This window comes from Sphaerodactylus townsendi, linkage group LG08 (genome assembly GCF_021028975.2).
Source record: "Sphaerodactylus townsendi isolate TG3544 linkage group LG08, MPM_Stown_v2.3, whole genome shotgun sequence".
In the NCBI taxonomy this organism is placed as follows: domain Eukaryota; kingdom Metazoa; phylum Chordata; class Lepidosauria; order Squamata; family Sphaerodactylidae; genus Sphaerodactylus; species Sphaerodactylus townsendi.
Window position 1 is genome coordinate 24,119,340 of NC_059432.1, and position 17,908 is coordinate 24,137,247.

Consider the following 17,908-nt stretch of genomic DNA (forward strand, 5'->3'; position numbering starts at 1 on the left):
GATGGTTATAATCACATTCCACAGTCACACTCAGTGCATTCATTTCCATATATGCATTCTCCTGATAGGTGAAGCTGCTGTCAGCCACTCAAAAAATCAATGCCTGTTTTCCAATTTCATTTTAGATCAAGCACAAACAGTATCTGAAGTAGGCTATGTTGGTTCCTAAATGATTATGGTATTTGTAAGTAGAGTTTATCTGAGAGCACACTTGAGATAGGGCAGTAAGTAACTGCACACAACACTGGCTATGCAATAGATGGAAATAATGCAAGAGGCAGCTGTTGTCTTTAAGACCATATATAGCAAATAAGTAATGGAAATAGATACCAAGTATTGGAGCTATGCCTAAACCACTCCAATCTGGGGGAGGAGGGAAGGGGAATGCAGAAATGATTGCCCTAGAAATATGTTACATTGCTGCCCCGGTTTTACAATAATTAAGGACCACCTGCCATAGAAAGTTATACTCTGAACTGTAGTTTCATATTTATAGTTTAAAACTGTCACTCCAAAAGAATCCCTTCTTTGTTTTGGGTTTTTGTTTTGGTTTTATTTTTTTACTGGAGTCATACTATGTGGGATACCTTGAGTCAAAGCTTGCTCTGCAAAATAAAGCACACATGAAATCCAGTAATGCAGCCTTTCAAAAGCTGCTGCAGTTTATTAACAGAAGCATAAATATTTCACTGTCTAATTTAGCATCTCCAAATAAGAATGAAGCATTAGAGCAGTGATTCTTAACTGGGAGTGAGGTGGTCTTTCAGGAGTAATGTATAGATCTTACGAGGCATTCAGAACTGTATAGGACAAATGGGATTTGTGTTATCTCCTTCTCTATGTTACTCTATGTTCAGCACTTCCTTTATGATAGTCGCCAAACATCTCAAAAATCTTCAAACTGATTAAAAAGACATATTCACAAATTTGCAAATTATTGTGTTTCCACTCTGACAGAAAATTTTTAAATGAATTTCATAGTGTCAAAGTAGGTAGGCCTGCAACAAAAATGGCAGAGTTCTAAAATGAACCACCAACAAAGATGTTTAGCAGGGTCCAAAGGCTTACTGATGAAACTGCTGGAAAGTACAGTCAAGCAATGATTACTGTCTACTAATATCAACTCTAGCCCTTAGGACTCTAACATGACCACTTCAAACTCTTTGGTTTGAATCAAAATCATATTAGGGCGGGGGGGCAATGGAATCATGGTTCGTGGGCTCATGGTGGCTCTTAGCAGCCCTCTCTGTAAGCCATGCTAATACCAAGTGAAACTGAACCTGTTTACTCATGCTTATTATCACAATCAGGACTATGTCTTTCTGAAATGTATGGTTGATAGCTGTTTTCAGCATTTCTGTTTTTCTGCTGGGTATTTACTGCATTTTTAAAAATGGATTTTGATTATTAGCCACTCTTATAGCTGTGGGATTAAAAATCTCTTAAGTAAAAATCTCTTAAGTAAATTAAATATGTACAAACACCTCACTACCATTATATCTCAAGATTTAAAATGTGTATATTATTCCAAACATTCTATGGAGTATGAGACATTCCACATGGGCAAACTGTAACACAGACATTAAGAGATTAAATCTTCAGGTAGCATACCATAACCTGCAAATCGGTGTTGATATGGAACGGTCTAACCACAGCTATCACAAAACTAGATTATATGGCACTGCAGTTCTCCAATCACTTAGCGAGAATTGTTCCAGCAAATTCTTGCATGATGCTGAACTTTATTGCAATAACTTCCTTGAATAATGATAGAAGGTAAACCTGGCAAAATGTTCATTAAGATGCATAAGCTGTACATAATTGGCTTTATGAATGTTTTATTTCTGACAGTTCTGGCCCAAAGCCATAAGCAATGTGGAAGTCTGAAAGAGCCGTTAGAAATTACTAGCAATACAAAATTACAAGCCTGCTAAAATACACAGATTGGCCAGACTAAAATGATTGGTCTTTATCATAACCATGTATGATTATGACCGTTGGTTAATGACACACTATTTTGTTCTTGCCAATCTGTTTGGAAGCATTTCTGAAAATTTCTGTAGAGGACAAAAAGTTGTAATTTAACTATCACCACAAGGGTGATCAACAATGAATATCACTTCCCATTCGAATATAAACAGGCAACTCAAGCGTTCATCAATCTTGCCACCAAAAATGTTTGACAGTGGCACAGACACAATGAATAACCACTGATGAACAGTTTGCAGTGGTGGCAGCCATAACAGGATATGACATTAGCCTGCACATTTTGTACTCCTCAGTCCTAAGCTTCTCTGTGGTACTAGTCTTCTTACTGCTTCTTACCACCATAACCATGAAACTCAAGAACAATGTATATACTCAATGGGATGAAATAATTTTGTTCAGTATACCATCATTTTCCAGTTCTACTATACATTAAAGGTGCATGTAAAGGTGCTGAGCTATGCGTTGCTGACGGGGTGGGGGTTAGCACTGGAGGTGTGGAGCTTTGCCCAGGGTTGCCTGTACATTGTGCCCTCGTACATTAAGTGTTTCCTAGTTGGCCATTCTGTTTCATGTTTTCTGCATATAAGGTGTTCTCTGGTTCAACAAATACAAACAAAACATGTTGTAAAACCACGGCAGCATTCCAGCTAACATTTCTTTACAAACAAGGAACCTGATAAGGGAAGTAATTAAATGCATTAATTTGGCTGGGCCATTTAAGGGAGAAATTTCTGAACTCAGTAAAATCAAAATAATCTTACAAGGATAAATGTTAACTTAGACTATCTGAAAAAAATGTTAATTCTTTTTTTATTGTGACATCATACGCAGCACATACACACATGCTTAGATTTATGCGATCTGAAGAGAAACCAGAGTATACACACATGCTTATAAAAACATTGGGAAAAAGGCTAGTTCCCTGTTCCCTTTCCAATTCTGTTGTTTGCTGTCACCTTACCTACTGGGCAGCACACACATACCCGCACACGCAAATCAGGATGGGGAGCATGCTTTCATTTCAGAAGGCAAGACAGATCTGCTAGTACATCTTACGATGAATACTAAACCATTAAATCAGAAAGCATGATTAACAAGTGTCACGACAAGCATATGCCTTTTGCTCTAAGCTATTCGCAATTATAATGATGAGGAAAAGTGATTGTGAAAGGCAAAGGTAAGATTTATATGTCCTTTGTATAAAAATACAGCTGATAATAGCAATAGATATGCTATACACTTACTTTCTTTGCGAACATCGTGAAGTGCAGCATTAAGTTCCTCAGTTAAGATGGGGGCATCTTTAGCAATTTTCTCTCCTTTGTCCAATAAATTCCAAGTTGCATCTTCTACAGAGGCAAGGATAACACGTGCTCTTTTGGAGCATCCTTTTTTCTTCTTAGAAGGATTTTGAGGGCAATTCACTAATGAGGTAACCTAAAACATTAAAAAAATTAGAATACTGAGTCCCACCATTAAAACATCTTTTTTCTGTTCAAAAATAACAAAATAATAAGCCCAAATAGTTGTGATTGAAGAAACTCTGCTGTGCCATGTTCCCAATCTGGAACAGAAACAAATGCATGTGTGAAAGTGAGAACAAGTAAATAATGTGAGACTGTGACACCAAGTTCAAACCTTGGTTTGATGGGGAGGGGGGGACCCTAGAATCTCACACCTTGTAAAATCTATATTGTAGAAACCAACCCTTACACAGACTTCATCTTCACCTGCTGTGGTGGCCATCATAGAATTACCTGACGAACCAACCAAAAATGATCTACCTTTCAGTTACCCAGATGAGAACATGAACTTGGCACTCAAGAAGGGAAATATGAACAGAGACTAGTGACTCTGGAAAACCTAAGTCTGCTCAAGAGGTCAAGTCATAATGAAAAGACCCACGACCCAAATACAGAGAACTCTGTCAAGCCTAGGGCTGGTAACTTAGCCTGTTCAGGATATTTTGCTTGACAAAGTTATCTCATTTGTATCGCAGGATTGAATCAAGGCAAGTGCAACTACTGAGGAAGACAGTAGTTGAAAATGTGGGTATTTACCATGGTGCCCATTTTGGATTTGGATGGCTTATCTTCACAATACTGCTTCCCTTCATTCATAGCGCACTGGAGAGTTGCTGTGGGAATATTCATTGTGGGAGACCATGCACACATGAAGCGCTTTTTCACTTAGAGTATGCTTAGGACATATTGAATTACAGCAGCATTTGAAACCATGGATGGTGCTCTGTTCACCTACCTCCAATAACACATGTATTTTTCTTTGTGATTTGGACTATTAAGACATGTACATTAGTGGTGCCATGGTTATGTTTATTAATTGCCATAGGATTTTGTATATATGTCATTTGGTATTTCTGTATTGCACTTCACTTTGTATTAAACTGCACAGTCTATGCCATAGTGTTGATTCTTTAAGTGGCCAGGAGTATGGTGATTGGTTTAACTCTTAGTCCAATGTGACAGGTCATCAACACAAAAGGAAGGAGTGGGTTTGCCCACTGTTCCTTATTCACTGCAGAAACACTCACAGAAAAGGACAGATACACCGTATCTGCAAAAGGCAACTTTCATTTAATGTGTTACAAGAGGAGTATATTAAAAAGCACTGGTAATATAATATAAGACTACATGGATTCACAATACACCTCATAGTTTTGACCAGAATATAGCCAAAGAGGGTTCCACCAAAGAGGGTCTTTGTACCAGAACATAGCCAAAGAGGTTCCACCAAAGAGGGTCTTTGTACCAGAATATAGCCAAAGAGGGTTTCACCAAAGAGGGTCTTTGTACCAGAATATAGTCAAAGAGGGTTCCACCAAAGAGGGTCTTTGTACCAGAACATAGCTAAAGTTTTAGAGTTTTAAATTGTATGGTTGTTGTTTACACTGGTTTTATATTGTGTTATTTTAATTGATTTTATATTGATGTTTGCCGCTCTGAGCCCTATTGGAAAGGGCGGGATATTAAATGAATGAATGAATGAATGAATGAATGAATGAATGAATGAATGAATGAATGAGTGAGTGAGTGAGTGAGTGAGTGAGTGAGTGAGTGAGTGAGTGAGTGAGTGAGTGAGTGAGTGAGTGAGTGAGTGAGTGGTGAGTGAGTGGTGAGTGAGTGGTGAGTGAGTGAGTGAGTGAGTGAGTGAGTGAGTGAGTGAGTGAGTGAGTGAGTGAGTGAGTGAGTGAGTGAGTGAGTGAGTGAGTGAGTGAGTGAGTGAGTGAGTGAATAAATAAATAAATAAATAGGACCCGTCAAAGAGGGTCTTTATATCAGAACATAGCTAAAGAGGGTTCTACCAAAGAGGGTATTTGTACCACAACATAGCCAAAAAGGGTTCTCCCAAAGAGGGTCTTTGTACCACAACATAGCCAAAGAGGGTTCCAGCAAAAGGGCTCCCCATGGAACTGTGAGATTTTTTTTCTGCCCATAATTGCAAAAGGGGGCAGAATATTATAAATCCTCTGAATTTGTCCTCAGAACTTGCTCATAGATTTGACAGGACCCCACAGTTTTGGATCAGGCTTTAATGGCACCATTAACATCATTTAAAAGAAACAGATTTAAACAAAACTGCAACCAAGCTGACCTACTCAGAACCTTACAAAGTCTAGACTGTACCATAAAAGCAATGTTTATGATGTTTCCCTCTATATGGCAAATGAACCTTGAAGCTCTAAAAAGGCATTCAGGCATTAAAATGACTTCTAGAAAAAAATATCAGCACTTTTGCTATTCTTTATAGCTCACTAAGTTGTGCTCTTGGTATTACTTCTTGCAAACTTTTGCAGTAGGACAAAAGATGCATAATTTCAGTATTTCCTTTTCTGCATTTAATACTGTTTCAAGAGCTTCCCTTTCATCTTGTTAATTTGGGATGATTAATAATTGTTTCCCTATCTACATTTTAAGGGTATCCTGCTGCTTTCTTCATCCCCACGACTACTGATTTGCTTTTTTAATACAACATTTTAAAGATTAAAATGAATGCCTGTGGTCTTCAATGATTTGCATAATATGGATTTACCAGACTCGGCCACTGAAAACTATCTTGTTTAATTCAACAACCAACTCATTCATGGCCCTCAAGTACTGTCAGGCATGAAGGCCCAAGTGGAATAACACCTTGGACAGGGAAGCAGGCAGGCAGGCAACCAACAGAAGGGGGTAGGCAACAAGTGGACTGTAATGAGGAAGACTTTAGGAAGGCATCAAGCAGGCTAAAAATGAGAGCACTAGAACAGGGGTCTGCAACCTGCGGCTCTCCAGATGTTCATGGACTACAATTCCCATCAGCCCCTGCCAGCATGGCCAATTGGCCATGCTGGCAGGAGCTGATGGGAATTGTAGTCCATAACATCTGGAATGCCAAAGGTTCGCCACCACTGTCTTAGGTCATAGAAATACTCTGCACTCACAAAACAATTCTGTCCCTCTAGCTCTGCCCGTTCTTTCTTGCTCTCTACACACTACACTGCATTTGGCTTTTATATTGGCAAAATGGCTCCTCTCTGGTTCAGATTTTGAGACAGATATTTCTGACTTCTCAACACTCCTAAATCTCCAATAACTGCATGACAGGCAGAATTTTAACAAGTATAACTTTTCCATCAGTATACCCACATCAGGATCGGGTTTTTAATAAACTTCTGCTTGTCAAACAACTGACAAAACAATGAAAGATACATAATCTGTATATTTTCTGTACAGGAGAAAGGAACAAAATCAGTTATGCCCAAATGATGTTTGAACCCTTCTTCCTAGATTTCTGCAGGCAGAACCTTATGTATGTGTGTAAAGTACCATCAAATCACAGCCAGCTTATGGCAACCTGGTAGGATTTTCAAAGCAAGAGACTAACAGAGGTAGTTTGCCGTAGCCTTCCCCTGCATAACAACTCTGGTAATCCTTGGTGGTCACTCATCCAATTACTAACCAGAGCCCACCCTGCTTAGCTTCTGAGATGTCGGTAACAATGTCATGAGAGGAGGCTAACCGGGACCACCCAAGACAGGGAGTCAGAACCTTTCTACTCACTAAATCAGAGACCTTCAACATGGTACCTGCCAAAAGCTTTCCCTGTGCCTATCAAGTTTTCCTAAAAGTAGGTGGGGCTCTTGCCCAGCAGAGTTTTTAATTGGCCACTGGAGACCTGATTGACTTTGCAAATTAAACTGTTGTTTCAGTGGCAACTATACCACAGTGTCAGTTTTATTCTCTCTCACTGCCCTTTCCCACATGTATGTGTGGGGGGGGGGGTGTAAATCTCCTTTTGCCCTTTACGCTTGGCCTTCTACCACCTTGTGTCAAAATTCCAAAGTTGCTCACAGGCTCAAAACGTGCAGGGATCCCTGCACTTAATCATACACATTTATAAATATAGTAAGTACTCTTAACTGTTAGTGACAATTTTGCACAGTTTTGAGAAGGTACTATATTTTATTTTCCTGGACAGCAGGAGATCGGAAGAACTGGGGTAACAATGAAGAGATTGACTTGGCATCAGCAGAGACAAGAACAGCAGAAATGTCATGCACCCAGCAGAATTTCAAACATGAACCTACAAAGATGTCAGATGTCATGTCAAACTGTTTCCTAACCATATTGTCTAGCCTGACTGGCAGCAGTTCTTCAGAGTCTTAGGTGGATAAAAGTGTCTTCCAGAACCTGCTGCCCAAGATCTTTTAATTAGAAATGCCAGAGCTTGAAACTGGGACCTTCTGCTTGCAAAGCTGACACGTTAGCTTTATGCCACTGCCCCAAACTGACTGAGAAACAAGGAGAGGGGCGACCTTGCAGCTCTACCCCATCCCTTGCTGGTCACTTCCAAGGATTATCAAATGCCCATTCAATAACGGATAATAATAATTGGAATATATCCTCCTGCCTGCCTGAAATGGGGCTGGGATAGTTCCGGGGGGGGGGGGTTTACAGCTGGAAATGTGTGCTTCACGACAACCACCAGAAACATATACTGCAAATCTCTTGTTTTAACACCCTTCTTGTAACTTTGAGAGCTTTAAGAAGCGAAAAATTTACCTCTTTCAGCTAATTCATTTAGTGTGGCGAGGTTTTTTTGTGAGGGTTTGGGGTGAGATCTACTTTAGCTGCCCTTGGCTAGCCTAGGAAACTGTCTAGAAAAAAGATAATTAAGGGAAGAGATGGTAGAGATTTACAAAATTGTGCATGGGATGGAGCAAGGGGAATTTTTCCCTCCCTCCCATAATACTAGAACTCAGGGGTGTCCAATGAATGTAATGAGCAACTGGTTCAGGACAGGCAAACTGAAGTTCATCTTTATTCAATGAATAATTAAATAATGGAATTTACTGTCTGAGGATGTAGCAATCAGCACAAGCATCACTGGCTTTAAAATTGGGTTTGTAGATTCATGGAGAAGAAGTCCATCAGTGGCTACAAGCCGTGTTTACTGAAGGGAGTCACCATGTACAGAGGCACAATCTTCTGGATGCCACTGTTAGGAGGCTGCATCAAGATCTTGGCCTCTATGCCCTGTTTGTCTAGCCCTCCAGAGCAACTGGTCAGCTGGTGAGTGAAACAGTATGCTGGACTAGTTGCACACCAGTCCAATTCTGCAGGGTTTTTCTTGTGTTCTTAGTATATTGCTGCTATGGAAAACATGAGGGCTTCATTATTATTTTTTTCCACTCAGATCCTGAATGGCAGAACTACTTGAAATTCATTCCAGGAGTGTGCAAGTTCTTTGCACATATGCACATTTGCCACATTCTGTCTCTAATACTTTCAAACTCATAATACTGATGTAAAGGGGTCAGTGCTATCAGTCACGGACCAGCAAAGGGATTTGGGCGTCTTACTTGATAGTTCCATGAGAATGTCAACTCAATGCATGGCAGCTGTGAAAAAGGCAAACTCTATGCTGAGGATAATTAGGAAAGGAATTGATAATAAAACTGCAAAGATTGTCATAAAGCAGTGGTGCAACCGCACTTGGAGTACTGTGTTCAGTTCTGGTCGCCACATCTCAAAAAGAATATAGAGGAGATAGAAAAAGTGCAGAGAAGGGCAACGAGGATGATTGAGGATTGGAGCACCTTCCTTATGAGGAGAGGCTGCAACGTTTGGAAAGGAGACGTCTGAGGGGGATATGATTGAAGTCTATAAAATTATGCATGGAGTAGAAAATGTTGACAGAGAGAAATTTTTCTCTATTTCTCACAATACTAAAACCAGTGGGCATACATTGAAAATGCTGGCGGGGGCGGGGGGGAGGGAATTAGGACTAATAAAAGGAAAAATTTCTTCACGCAACCTGTGATTGGTGTTTGGAATATGTTGTCACAGGAGGTGGTGATGGCCACTAACCTGTATAGCTTTAAAAGGGGCTTGGACAGATTTATGGAGAAGTCGATCTATGACTACCAATCTTGATCCTACTTGATCTGAGATTGCAAATGACTTAGCAAACCAGGTGCTGGGGAGCAACAGCAGCAGAAGGCCATTGCTTTCATATTCTGCATGTGAGCTCCCAAAGGCATCTGGTGGGCCACTGCAAGTAGCAGAATGCTGGGCTAGGTAGGCTCTGCAGGCTCTTTCTTATGTTCTGATGTTCTAAAGAAAATATGACCACACCCAGTATTTTCATTGGCTGTTGGTAGCATTCTGATTCCACTTCCAATCTTGCTGTAACTGCCACTTGGAGCAGTTACCAGCCAATCTGGGAATAGGAAAGAGCCTTCATAGGGCTAGCTTACACCCATTCTTGGACCAGAGTAATACTGGGACTGTCAGCCTGCACCCCAGGGAGAAGGCAACCAGAAATAATTCTATTTATCTTTTCAGGACCCTTCTTCTTCCTCCTGCTGCAGCCAGGTTTGTTTTCCCTGTTGGTTAAAGTTGCCAGCTCTGGGCCGGGAAATACCTGGACGTTTTGCAGGTGAAGCCTCAGGAAGAAAGGGGAGGGAAGGAACTCCAAAAGGCTATAATGCCATAGAGTCCCCTCTTCACAGTAGCCATTTTTTCCAAGGAACTGGTCTCTGCCACCTGGAGATCATTTATACTCCCAGGAGATTGCCATCCACAACCTGGAACTTAGCAACCTTACATCTGGGGCTTCCAAACGAAAGCATATCTTAAAAGGGAGGCTGGCATCCCGATCTTCAGATATCCATAAGCGATCATTCCCACCACCACGCCATAAAATGCTTCATGTGCCAATTCTTGTTGTCCGGGGGCGGCCCGGAGGCCCCTCCCCAGACTTGACGGGCATCCTCCTCGGGCCCCGGCACGGCCGCACAGCCGCGAGCCCGAGCAGAGGCGGCGGCGCCCTTCCTGGTCCCTGCAGAGGCCGGCCGGGAGGTGGTGGGGGGGCGCCTGTCTCGGCCCCAGCCTCTTTGGCAGGAGACCAGACGCGGCGGGGGAGGAAGGGGCAGAAAACGCCGCAGCTGGCCGGCCACAGGGCGGGGGCAGGAGCGCCCCAGAAGGCGGTCGGGGAGGACTTAAGGAGGGCAGTGTTAGGCGGGCGACCGAGCGCGGGTCCAGGCAGAGGGAAGGAGCTGGGGACCGTGGAGGGCGGCAGGGCGGCAGAGGAGAAGGGTCTGGAAGAGCGTGTGGGAGCGAGCACGGAGGGAGAAGGCGGGAGAAAAGCAGCAGCGGGGGAAAGAAGGGGACAGAAAGCTGCAGAAACGCAGCAGAGAAAGAGCAAGCTGAGAAGGAGGTAGAAAGCGGGGAAAAGACCCCAGCAAGAGAGGACGATGCCAGCTAGAAAAAGGGGAAGACAGAGGAGGGCGGAGGTCTAACCCTGGAGGGGGGGCAGCTAGCACCCTGTGGCTTAAGTCCTTGACATTTTCTAGGCCCCCTAAGACCGGGGCCCCAGACGGGGAGAACAACACCCCGGAAAGGGAAGGCGGGACAGCTTGTCAGACCCAGTCACAGGTGGGAGAAGGGAAATGCCACACTTGTATGTCAAGCTGCACCGGAACAAGATATGTTCTCTGAGTAGGAGTGAGGTTTTCTGTCAGGTTATGGGCAGGAGTGAGGTTATCTATCCTGCTTGAGTTCTGCTTTGTAGATCACATGCAGAAGGCTCTGGCGGTTTCAACAACTAAACTTGCCACACTCCAGATACTACCTGGAGATCTTCCAGAAATGCAACTGACCTCCAGACTACAAAGTTAGGTTTTCCTGGAGAAAATGGTTGCTTTAGAGCAGGGGTCTACGACCTGCGGCTCTCCAGATGTTCATGGATTACAATTTACAATGTAAATTTCGTTGTGCGTGCACAATGACAATAAAATGCTTATGCTTATGAACAATTCCCATCAGCCCCTGCCAGCAGGGCAAATTGGCCATGCTGGCAGGGGCTGATGGGATTTGTAGTCCATGTACATCTGGAGAGCAGCAGGTTGCAGACCCCTGCTTTAGAGGGTGGACTCTCTGGCATCATGCACCACAGAGGTCCCTGCCCAAACACTATCCTCCTCAAGCTCTGCCCCAAATCTCCAGGTCCTATCTGAAGGTTTGCAACCCTAAAGAAGATGCAGCACTTTCCAGAAACATATACAGAAGATAAACTAAAAATCTGTGAATAAAACAAATGAGCTAATTTAACTGCAACTATACAGCTCATGCACCCCTTGCCACCCTCCGCAACCCCTATTCACACCTTTCAACCCTCCAACCACCCCAACACTCCATTTGCCGCCCTCCCCACACCAAAGCCACTCCTCTCCACTCTCCCTGTATCCTCATCTTCCTATCTACCCCAAGCCACACCTCTCCCACCCTGAGCCAGACCCAGGTAAGTGCCCACTGCGAGGAGGGGTGGGGTGGGCGCCACTACAGCATCAGTAATGCCCATTGCAGGGAGAGATGCTTCCTCTTCAACCCTTTGCATCTCCCCCACAATGGGCTTTGCTGCTAGTAAGTCATAGTCATTCTGGATCATTTTTATACTGCAGAAGCATGCTTTTTCTCCCACCGCACCGCAGCTAATCGCAGTTTAATCTTTATGTGGAAAATATAGCAATATACAGGGCGGCGCTTGATTTGGAGTACTTGAGTCTAGTTGGAAGTCCACAGTAATAAGTAACAGCAGTGGCAATAGTAGGTTAAGAGCAGGAGCAGCAATGGCGTAGTAGGCTAAGAGCAGGTGCATTCTAATCTGGAAGAACCGGGTTTGATTCCCCGCTCTGCCGCCTGAGCTGTGGAGGCTTATCTGGGGAATTCAGATTAGCCTGTGCACTCCCACACACGCCAGCTGGGTGACCTTGGGCTAGTCACAGCTTTTCGGAGCTCTCTCAGCCCCATCTACTTCACAGGGTGTTTGTTGTGAGGGGGGAAGGGCAAGGAGATTGTAAGCCCCTTTGAGTCTCCTACAGGGGAGAAAGGGGGATATAAATCCAAACTCTTCTTCTTCTTCTAACACACATGATTTAACCTCTAAGGTCAAATACTTTCTCCCAAAGCTTCTTCTTTTCCATAGAAAAGTTGCCTTTAACTTGGCCAGAATGCCAGATGGTAATGGTTCAGTTTTAAAAGATTTTAACAGTAGATTTTAATATTATTTATATTAAATTCAAATTTCCTTTTAAACCATGTTAATTTTTAAAGATTTCAAATGGGCCTTCTTGTAAATTTTTTTCAACAGCCCAGAAAAGTAGACCCAGTGCTGGGCTAGAATTTCCAACATATAGGCTCACTATCTAAGGCTTTCACAAACTCTCAGCCTGGCCTATATCACAGGGTGGTGGCTGTGAGAAAATGGAGGAACGGAGACAACGTTCTAAGCCACTTTCAACTGGGGAGAAAAGCAGAATATAAATAAATGAATGTATGCAATGGATCTTATTGTCCCAGTATTACACTAGGTGGGGAAAGAGAGAAGAAACTAAGAGAAGATTGTGTGCCTAAAGTCACATAGAGAATTAGTGGCAAAGGCAATATTTTAACCAGAGACTTCATGGTTCAAAGTTGTTTGATAGCCATTGCTACATCAGCCCTTATTTTTTAAAACTGTCATTTCTCTGCACATATGTATTTAGAATATTTCTTCTCACAGTGACTTACAATTAAAAACTGCAGCATTAAAACATGTCATAAAAACAAAAGCCATTAGGCATGAGCAGTATTTTTAAAAAACTATCCATGAACAAAAGCAGACCATTAAAACATTGGTAAACCCCCTAATTACAAGCCCGGGTAAAAAGATGTGTTTTTAACCTGGCACCTAAAGAAAAGGAAAGCAGGTGCCAGGTGAACCGCAAGTAGGGAGTGGATTCCAGAAGGGAAGTGCCACCACAGAAGATCAATCAACATTTATTAAAATCAAGAGATCAGTCAATACCAGAGAAAAGTTACCTGTCTCTAGTCACCACCCGCCTCACCTCTTAAAGAGAGGCACAGAGAGCAGGGCTGAAGAGGCAGATCTCTTAGTCAGGGGTGTCCAACTCTGGCGCCCCAGATGTTCCCATCAGCCCCTGCCCAATTGGCCATGCGGGCAAGGGCTGATGGGAAATATAGTCCATGAACATCTGCGACACCAGAGTTGGACACCCAGGTCTTAGATGAACAATACTCTCCCAAATGGAGTTATATTCTCTAAGTCTCTTGATGTCAATTGGATCAGAAGGGTGAAACCGTGCTTAGAATGGCACTGAAAGTATACTTGGAAGACTATTTGAATCTTCCCACATGGTGTGATGAAGAACCTGGGGAAAATATTCCACACTTCTGTTTTCATTTTATTTTAAAGAAAAATAATAATCTGGGTTGTAATTGTAATTTACAGGAAGGCAAAATGAAAGTGGCGCCAGCACCCCCTGTGACAACAGACTTCAAGATCACTACCCCAGAGCTGGGTAATTTGATGGGATTGCGATCCAAAGATGCAGTTAACCAAATAAAAGAAAATTATGGAGATGTCCACAAAATCTGTACACTGCTGAAAACATCTCCCACAGATGGGATAGCAGGTTCCCAAGCAGAAGTAGCTCTCAGGAAATCTGTCTTTGGAAGGAACTTTATACCCCCCAAAAAACCACTAACGTTTTTGGAGTTAGTGTGGGAAGCACTGCAGGATATGACATTGTGTATCTTAGAAGTTGCAGCCATTATATCATTGGGACTTTCTTTTTATCGTCCACCTGGAAGAAAAATGGCACTATGTAAGATAAGTGACGCTGCAGCAGATGAAGCAGAAGAAGCTGAAGAGGCTCAATGGATAGAAGGAGCTGCAATACTTTTGTCAGTAGTTTGTGTAGTGTTGGTAACAGCTTTCAATGACTGGAGTAAAGAGAAACAATTTAGAGGGTTGCAACATCGCATTGAAAGTGACCAGAGGTTTACAGTAATCAGAGCAGGGCAGGTAATCCAAGTGCCAGTGACTGAGCTGGTCGTTGGGGATGTTGCATATGTCAAATATGGTGACCTTCTACCAACTGATGGCATTCTTCTCCAAGGACATGATCTGAAAACTGATGAGAGTTCCCTCACGGGAGAATCAGATCTTGTCAAGAAGTCTTTGACAGAGGATCCTATGTTGCTTTCAGGTACCCAAGTGATGGAGGGCTCTGGAAGAATGGTTGTCACAGCCGTAGGGGTAAACTCACAAACGGGGATTATCCTCACTTTACTTGGAGTGGGGGAGGATGACGGAAAAACAAAGCAAAACGACAAAGCAATTAAAACAGCAGATGAGTCTCCTGAGAAAAGCGAGGAAGCAGAAGGACAAAGTCCTGAGGAGCATGGAGCTGCTGAAAAAAAAGAAAAGGAAAACGAGCAAAAAAGTTCACACAAAAAGGAAAAGTCTGTCCTTCAAGCAAAACTCACAGGATTAGCTATTCAGATTGGCCAAGCAGGGCTGGCAATGTCTATACTCACAGTTGCTGTCCTAATGGGATCTTTTGTGATTAAACATTTTATTATTGAGAAGCGTATTTGGGCTGCCGAATGCACACCAATTTATATACAACATATGGTGCAGTTCTTTATTATTGGAGTAACTATCTTGGTTGTAGCAGTGCCAGAAGGCCTTCCTCTTGCTGTCACAATCTCACTTGCCTACTCTGTGAAGAAAATGATGAAAGATAATAACCTCGTGCGACATTTGGATGCCTGTGAGACCATGGGTAATGCAACAGCTATTTGCTCAGATAAAACAGGAACTTTAACCATGAACAGAATGACAGTAGTCCAGGCCTTTATTGGCGGCACACATCACAAAGTCATTCCTTTGCCTGATTTAATTCATCCAACTACTATGAATTATCTGCTGAAAGGAATCTCTGTAAACTGTGCTTATACTTCTAAAATACTGGCTCCTGAAAAAGTTGGTGGCCTCCCCGGTCATATTGGCAATAAAACTGAATGTGCTTTGCTGGGCTTTCTTGTGGAATTAAAACAGGATTACGAGTCTGAAAGGACCCAAATATCAGAGGATAAACTGTTTAAAGTGTACACCTTCAATTCTGTCAGGAAATCTATGAGCACAGTTTTGAAAAACGCTGATGGTAGTTTTCAAATGTTCACCAAAGGTGCTTCTGAAATAATCCTTGACAAATGCTGTAGCATATTAAATAGCAGCGGGGAACCTGTACCTTTCACACAAGATGATAAGGACGACATAGTGACAAAGGTGATTGTACCAATGGCCTCCGAGGGACTCCGAACCATATGTCTGGCTTTCAGAGATTTCTCATCTTCCGATTCAGAGCCTCAGTGGGACAACGAGGATGACATTATCAAGGACTTGACATACATCGCAATTGTAGGTATTGAAGATCCAGTGAGACCTGAAGTTCCTGACGCAATAAGAAAATGCCAGAATGCTGGCATTGTCGTGCGCATGATCACCGGGGATAACATTGACACTGCTCGTGCAATAGCTGTAAAATGTGGCATCTTGGGCCCTGTGGATAACTTTCTGTGCCTGGATGGGAAAGAATTTAACCGACGAATACGGGGTCCTGATGGAGTGATTAAACAAGAGCTGATCGACCGGATCTGGCCTCAGCTTCGGGTGCTTGCAAGGTCCTCGCCGGTTGACAAATACAACTTGGTCGAAGGGATCATTAACAGCACCATCACAAAACAAAGGCAAGTGGTGGCTGTGACTGGTGACGGCACTAACGATGGGCCTGCTTTGAAAAAGGCTGATGTTGGCTTTGCGATGGGCATTGCCGGAACAGATGTAGCCAAGGAAGCTTCTGACATCATTCTCACAGACGACAACTTCTCAAGCATTGTTAAAGCAGTCATGTGGGGTAGGAACGTATATGACAGCATTTCCAAATTCCTTCAGTTTCAGCTGACTGTCAACATAGTAGCAGTAGTTGTTGCTTTTACCGGAGCATGTATCACCCAGAATTCCCCTCTGAAAGCTGTTCAGATGCTTTGGGTCAATCTCATCATGGATACATTTGCTTCCCTTGCCTTGGCCACAGAAAAGCCAACAGAAGCGCTGTTAGAACGGAAACCGTATGGTAGAAAGAAACCTCTAATCTCTCGCACCATGCTGAAAAACATTTTGTTCCATGCCTTTTATCAGCTTGTGGTTGTCTTTGGACTTCTTTTTGCAGGTGAAAAATGGTTTGATATTGAAAGTGGACGAAATGAACCCCTCCAGGCCCCACCAAGCCAACACTACACAATTATATTTAATACGTTCGTAATGATGCAGATTTTTAATGAAATTAATGCACGAAAGGTCCATGGGGAAAGAAATGTTTTTAAAGGAATATTCACAAATTCCATTTTCTGCTGTGTCGTCACTGGAACGTTGATTGTACAAATCATCATTGTCCAAATTGGAGGGAAGCCTTTTAACTGTACAGAACTTACAATAGAGCAATGGTTATGGTCAGTCTTCCTCGGTATGGGGACACTGATATGGGGACAGCTGATCATAAGTATTCCAAACAAGTATTTGCCATGCTTGAGGGAAGTTGATGAGGGGCCTCCAAAAGAGGAAAATATTGAAGCAGAACAAGCTAAAGACTCAACAGAGATCGACTATGGTGAGCAGGAAATGACTCGAAGTCGTATTTTGTGGGTTAGGGGGCTGTCTAGGGTACATACGCAGAGCCAAGTAGTGAAGGCATTTCGTGCCTCATTATATAACAGCATTGAACGAGCACCCAATAGTGCAACAACTATCTGACACAAGAATCTGAAATCTTCATTAGTGATTGATAAAGCCATAAGTCTTAATCTTTATATTTATTGTTTATAGTATAGTGTTTTATTGATTATAGTGTGGTATTATATAAAGGATAGATTAAACTGTACATAGTATTTTACTTTGATTATAGTGTGGTATTATATAAAGGATAGGTTAAACTGTACATAGTATTTTACTTTTGCTTCTGTTTATGTTTACAACTGACTGTTTTGTTCAATAATAAAATTATTTTGCTAAACTGTCTTTGTTCTTGTAGATTATGCAAGTTTTTGTGCTTAAGAAGAGAGATGTGACTCGCCATTAGTCCCACTCTTCCCTTAGTATAGAGTACTTAAACAAGTCTACTGGTGTTAGCAGCCCTGAGCTGGCTTCAACCAGAGAGGGTGGGATAGTCAATCTAATTAAATAAATAAATAAAATCCATCCTTTTAGCCTCCCTGCTGAAGAAGTAGTCTAAAGATTCATCATCTGATTCTGGGCCTTTAAGAGCTATGAAAAAGGAAGATAGCACACAGGGAATAACACATTTCACTGCAATATTATAGTGACAGAGGAAAACCAGCTCTGCCAGCACCTGACTGCTACTCCATCACGCAGCTTTTAAAGGGGAAGGTCTCCACAAGAAGGAATGAAAAAGCTCCCCAAATTACATTATTAAAAGTAGTGCCTCCAGGAAAATCACATTTGCCCAACCAAACTCTACAATATTAAGCCGGTCAGCAAATCAGCTGTCTTC

At 42.5% G+C, this 17,908-nt stretch overlaps 2 protein-coding genes across 2 annotated transcripts in view; one reads left to right on the forward strand and one right to left on the reverse strand.

Moving 5' to 3' along the window:
* CTNNA3 (catenin alpha 3) overlaps window positions 1–4,109 on the reverse strand; it is an 892,356-nt gene extending 888,247 nt beyond the window's left edge. The window contains exons 1-2 of the mRNA XM_048506869.1: window positions 4,050–4,109; window positions 3,234–3,426 (exon numbers count right to left, since the gene is read on the reverse strand). Of these exons, the coding sequence (XP_048362826.1) occupies window positions 3,234–3,426; window positions 4,050–4,109 (253 nt within the window). The remainder of the gene's footprint in view (window positions 1–3,233; window positions 3,427–4,049) is intronic.
* Window positions 4,110–13,821: 9,712 nt separating this feature from the next.
* Window positions 13,822–17,183, forward strand: LOC125437444 (plasma membrane calcium-transporting ATPase 1-like). Its single transcript, XM_048504996.1, has 2 exons — window positions 13,822–16,791; window positions 16,891–17,183. Exons 1-2 carry the CDS (start codon window positions 13,861–13,863, stop codon window positions 17,149–17,151), a joined length of 3,192 nt encoding a protein of 1,063 aa, XP_048360953.1. The 5' UTR covers window positions 13,822–13,860; the 3' UTR covers window positions 17,152–17,183.
* The last annotated feature ends 725 nt before the right edge of the window (window positions 17,184–17,908 follow it).

Bases quoted from the DNA above. Each gene is read 5' to 3' on its own strand.
- LOC125437444 (XM_048504996.1), top strand. From the start codon at position 13,861: ATGGGATTGCGATCCAAAGATGCAGTTAACCAAATAAAAGAAAATTAT. The intron at 16,792-16,890 runs GTCCAAATTGGA...ATATGGGGACAG, and splicing joins TGATTGTACAAATCATCATT to CTGATCATAAGTATTCCAAA.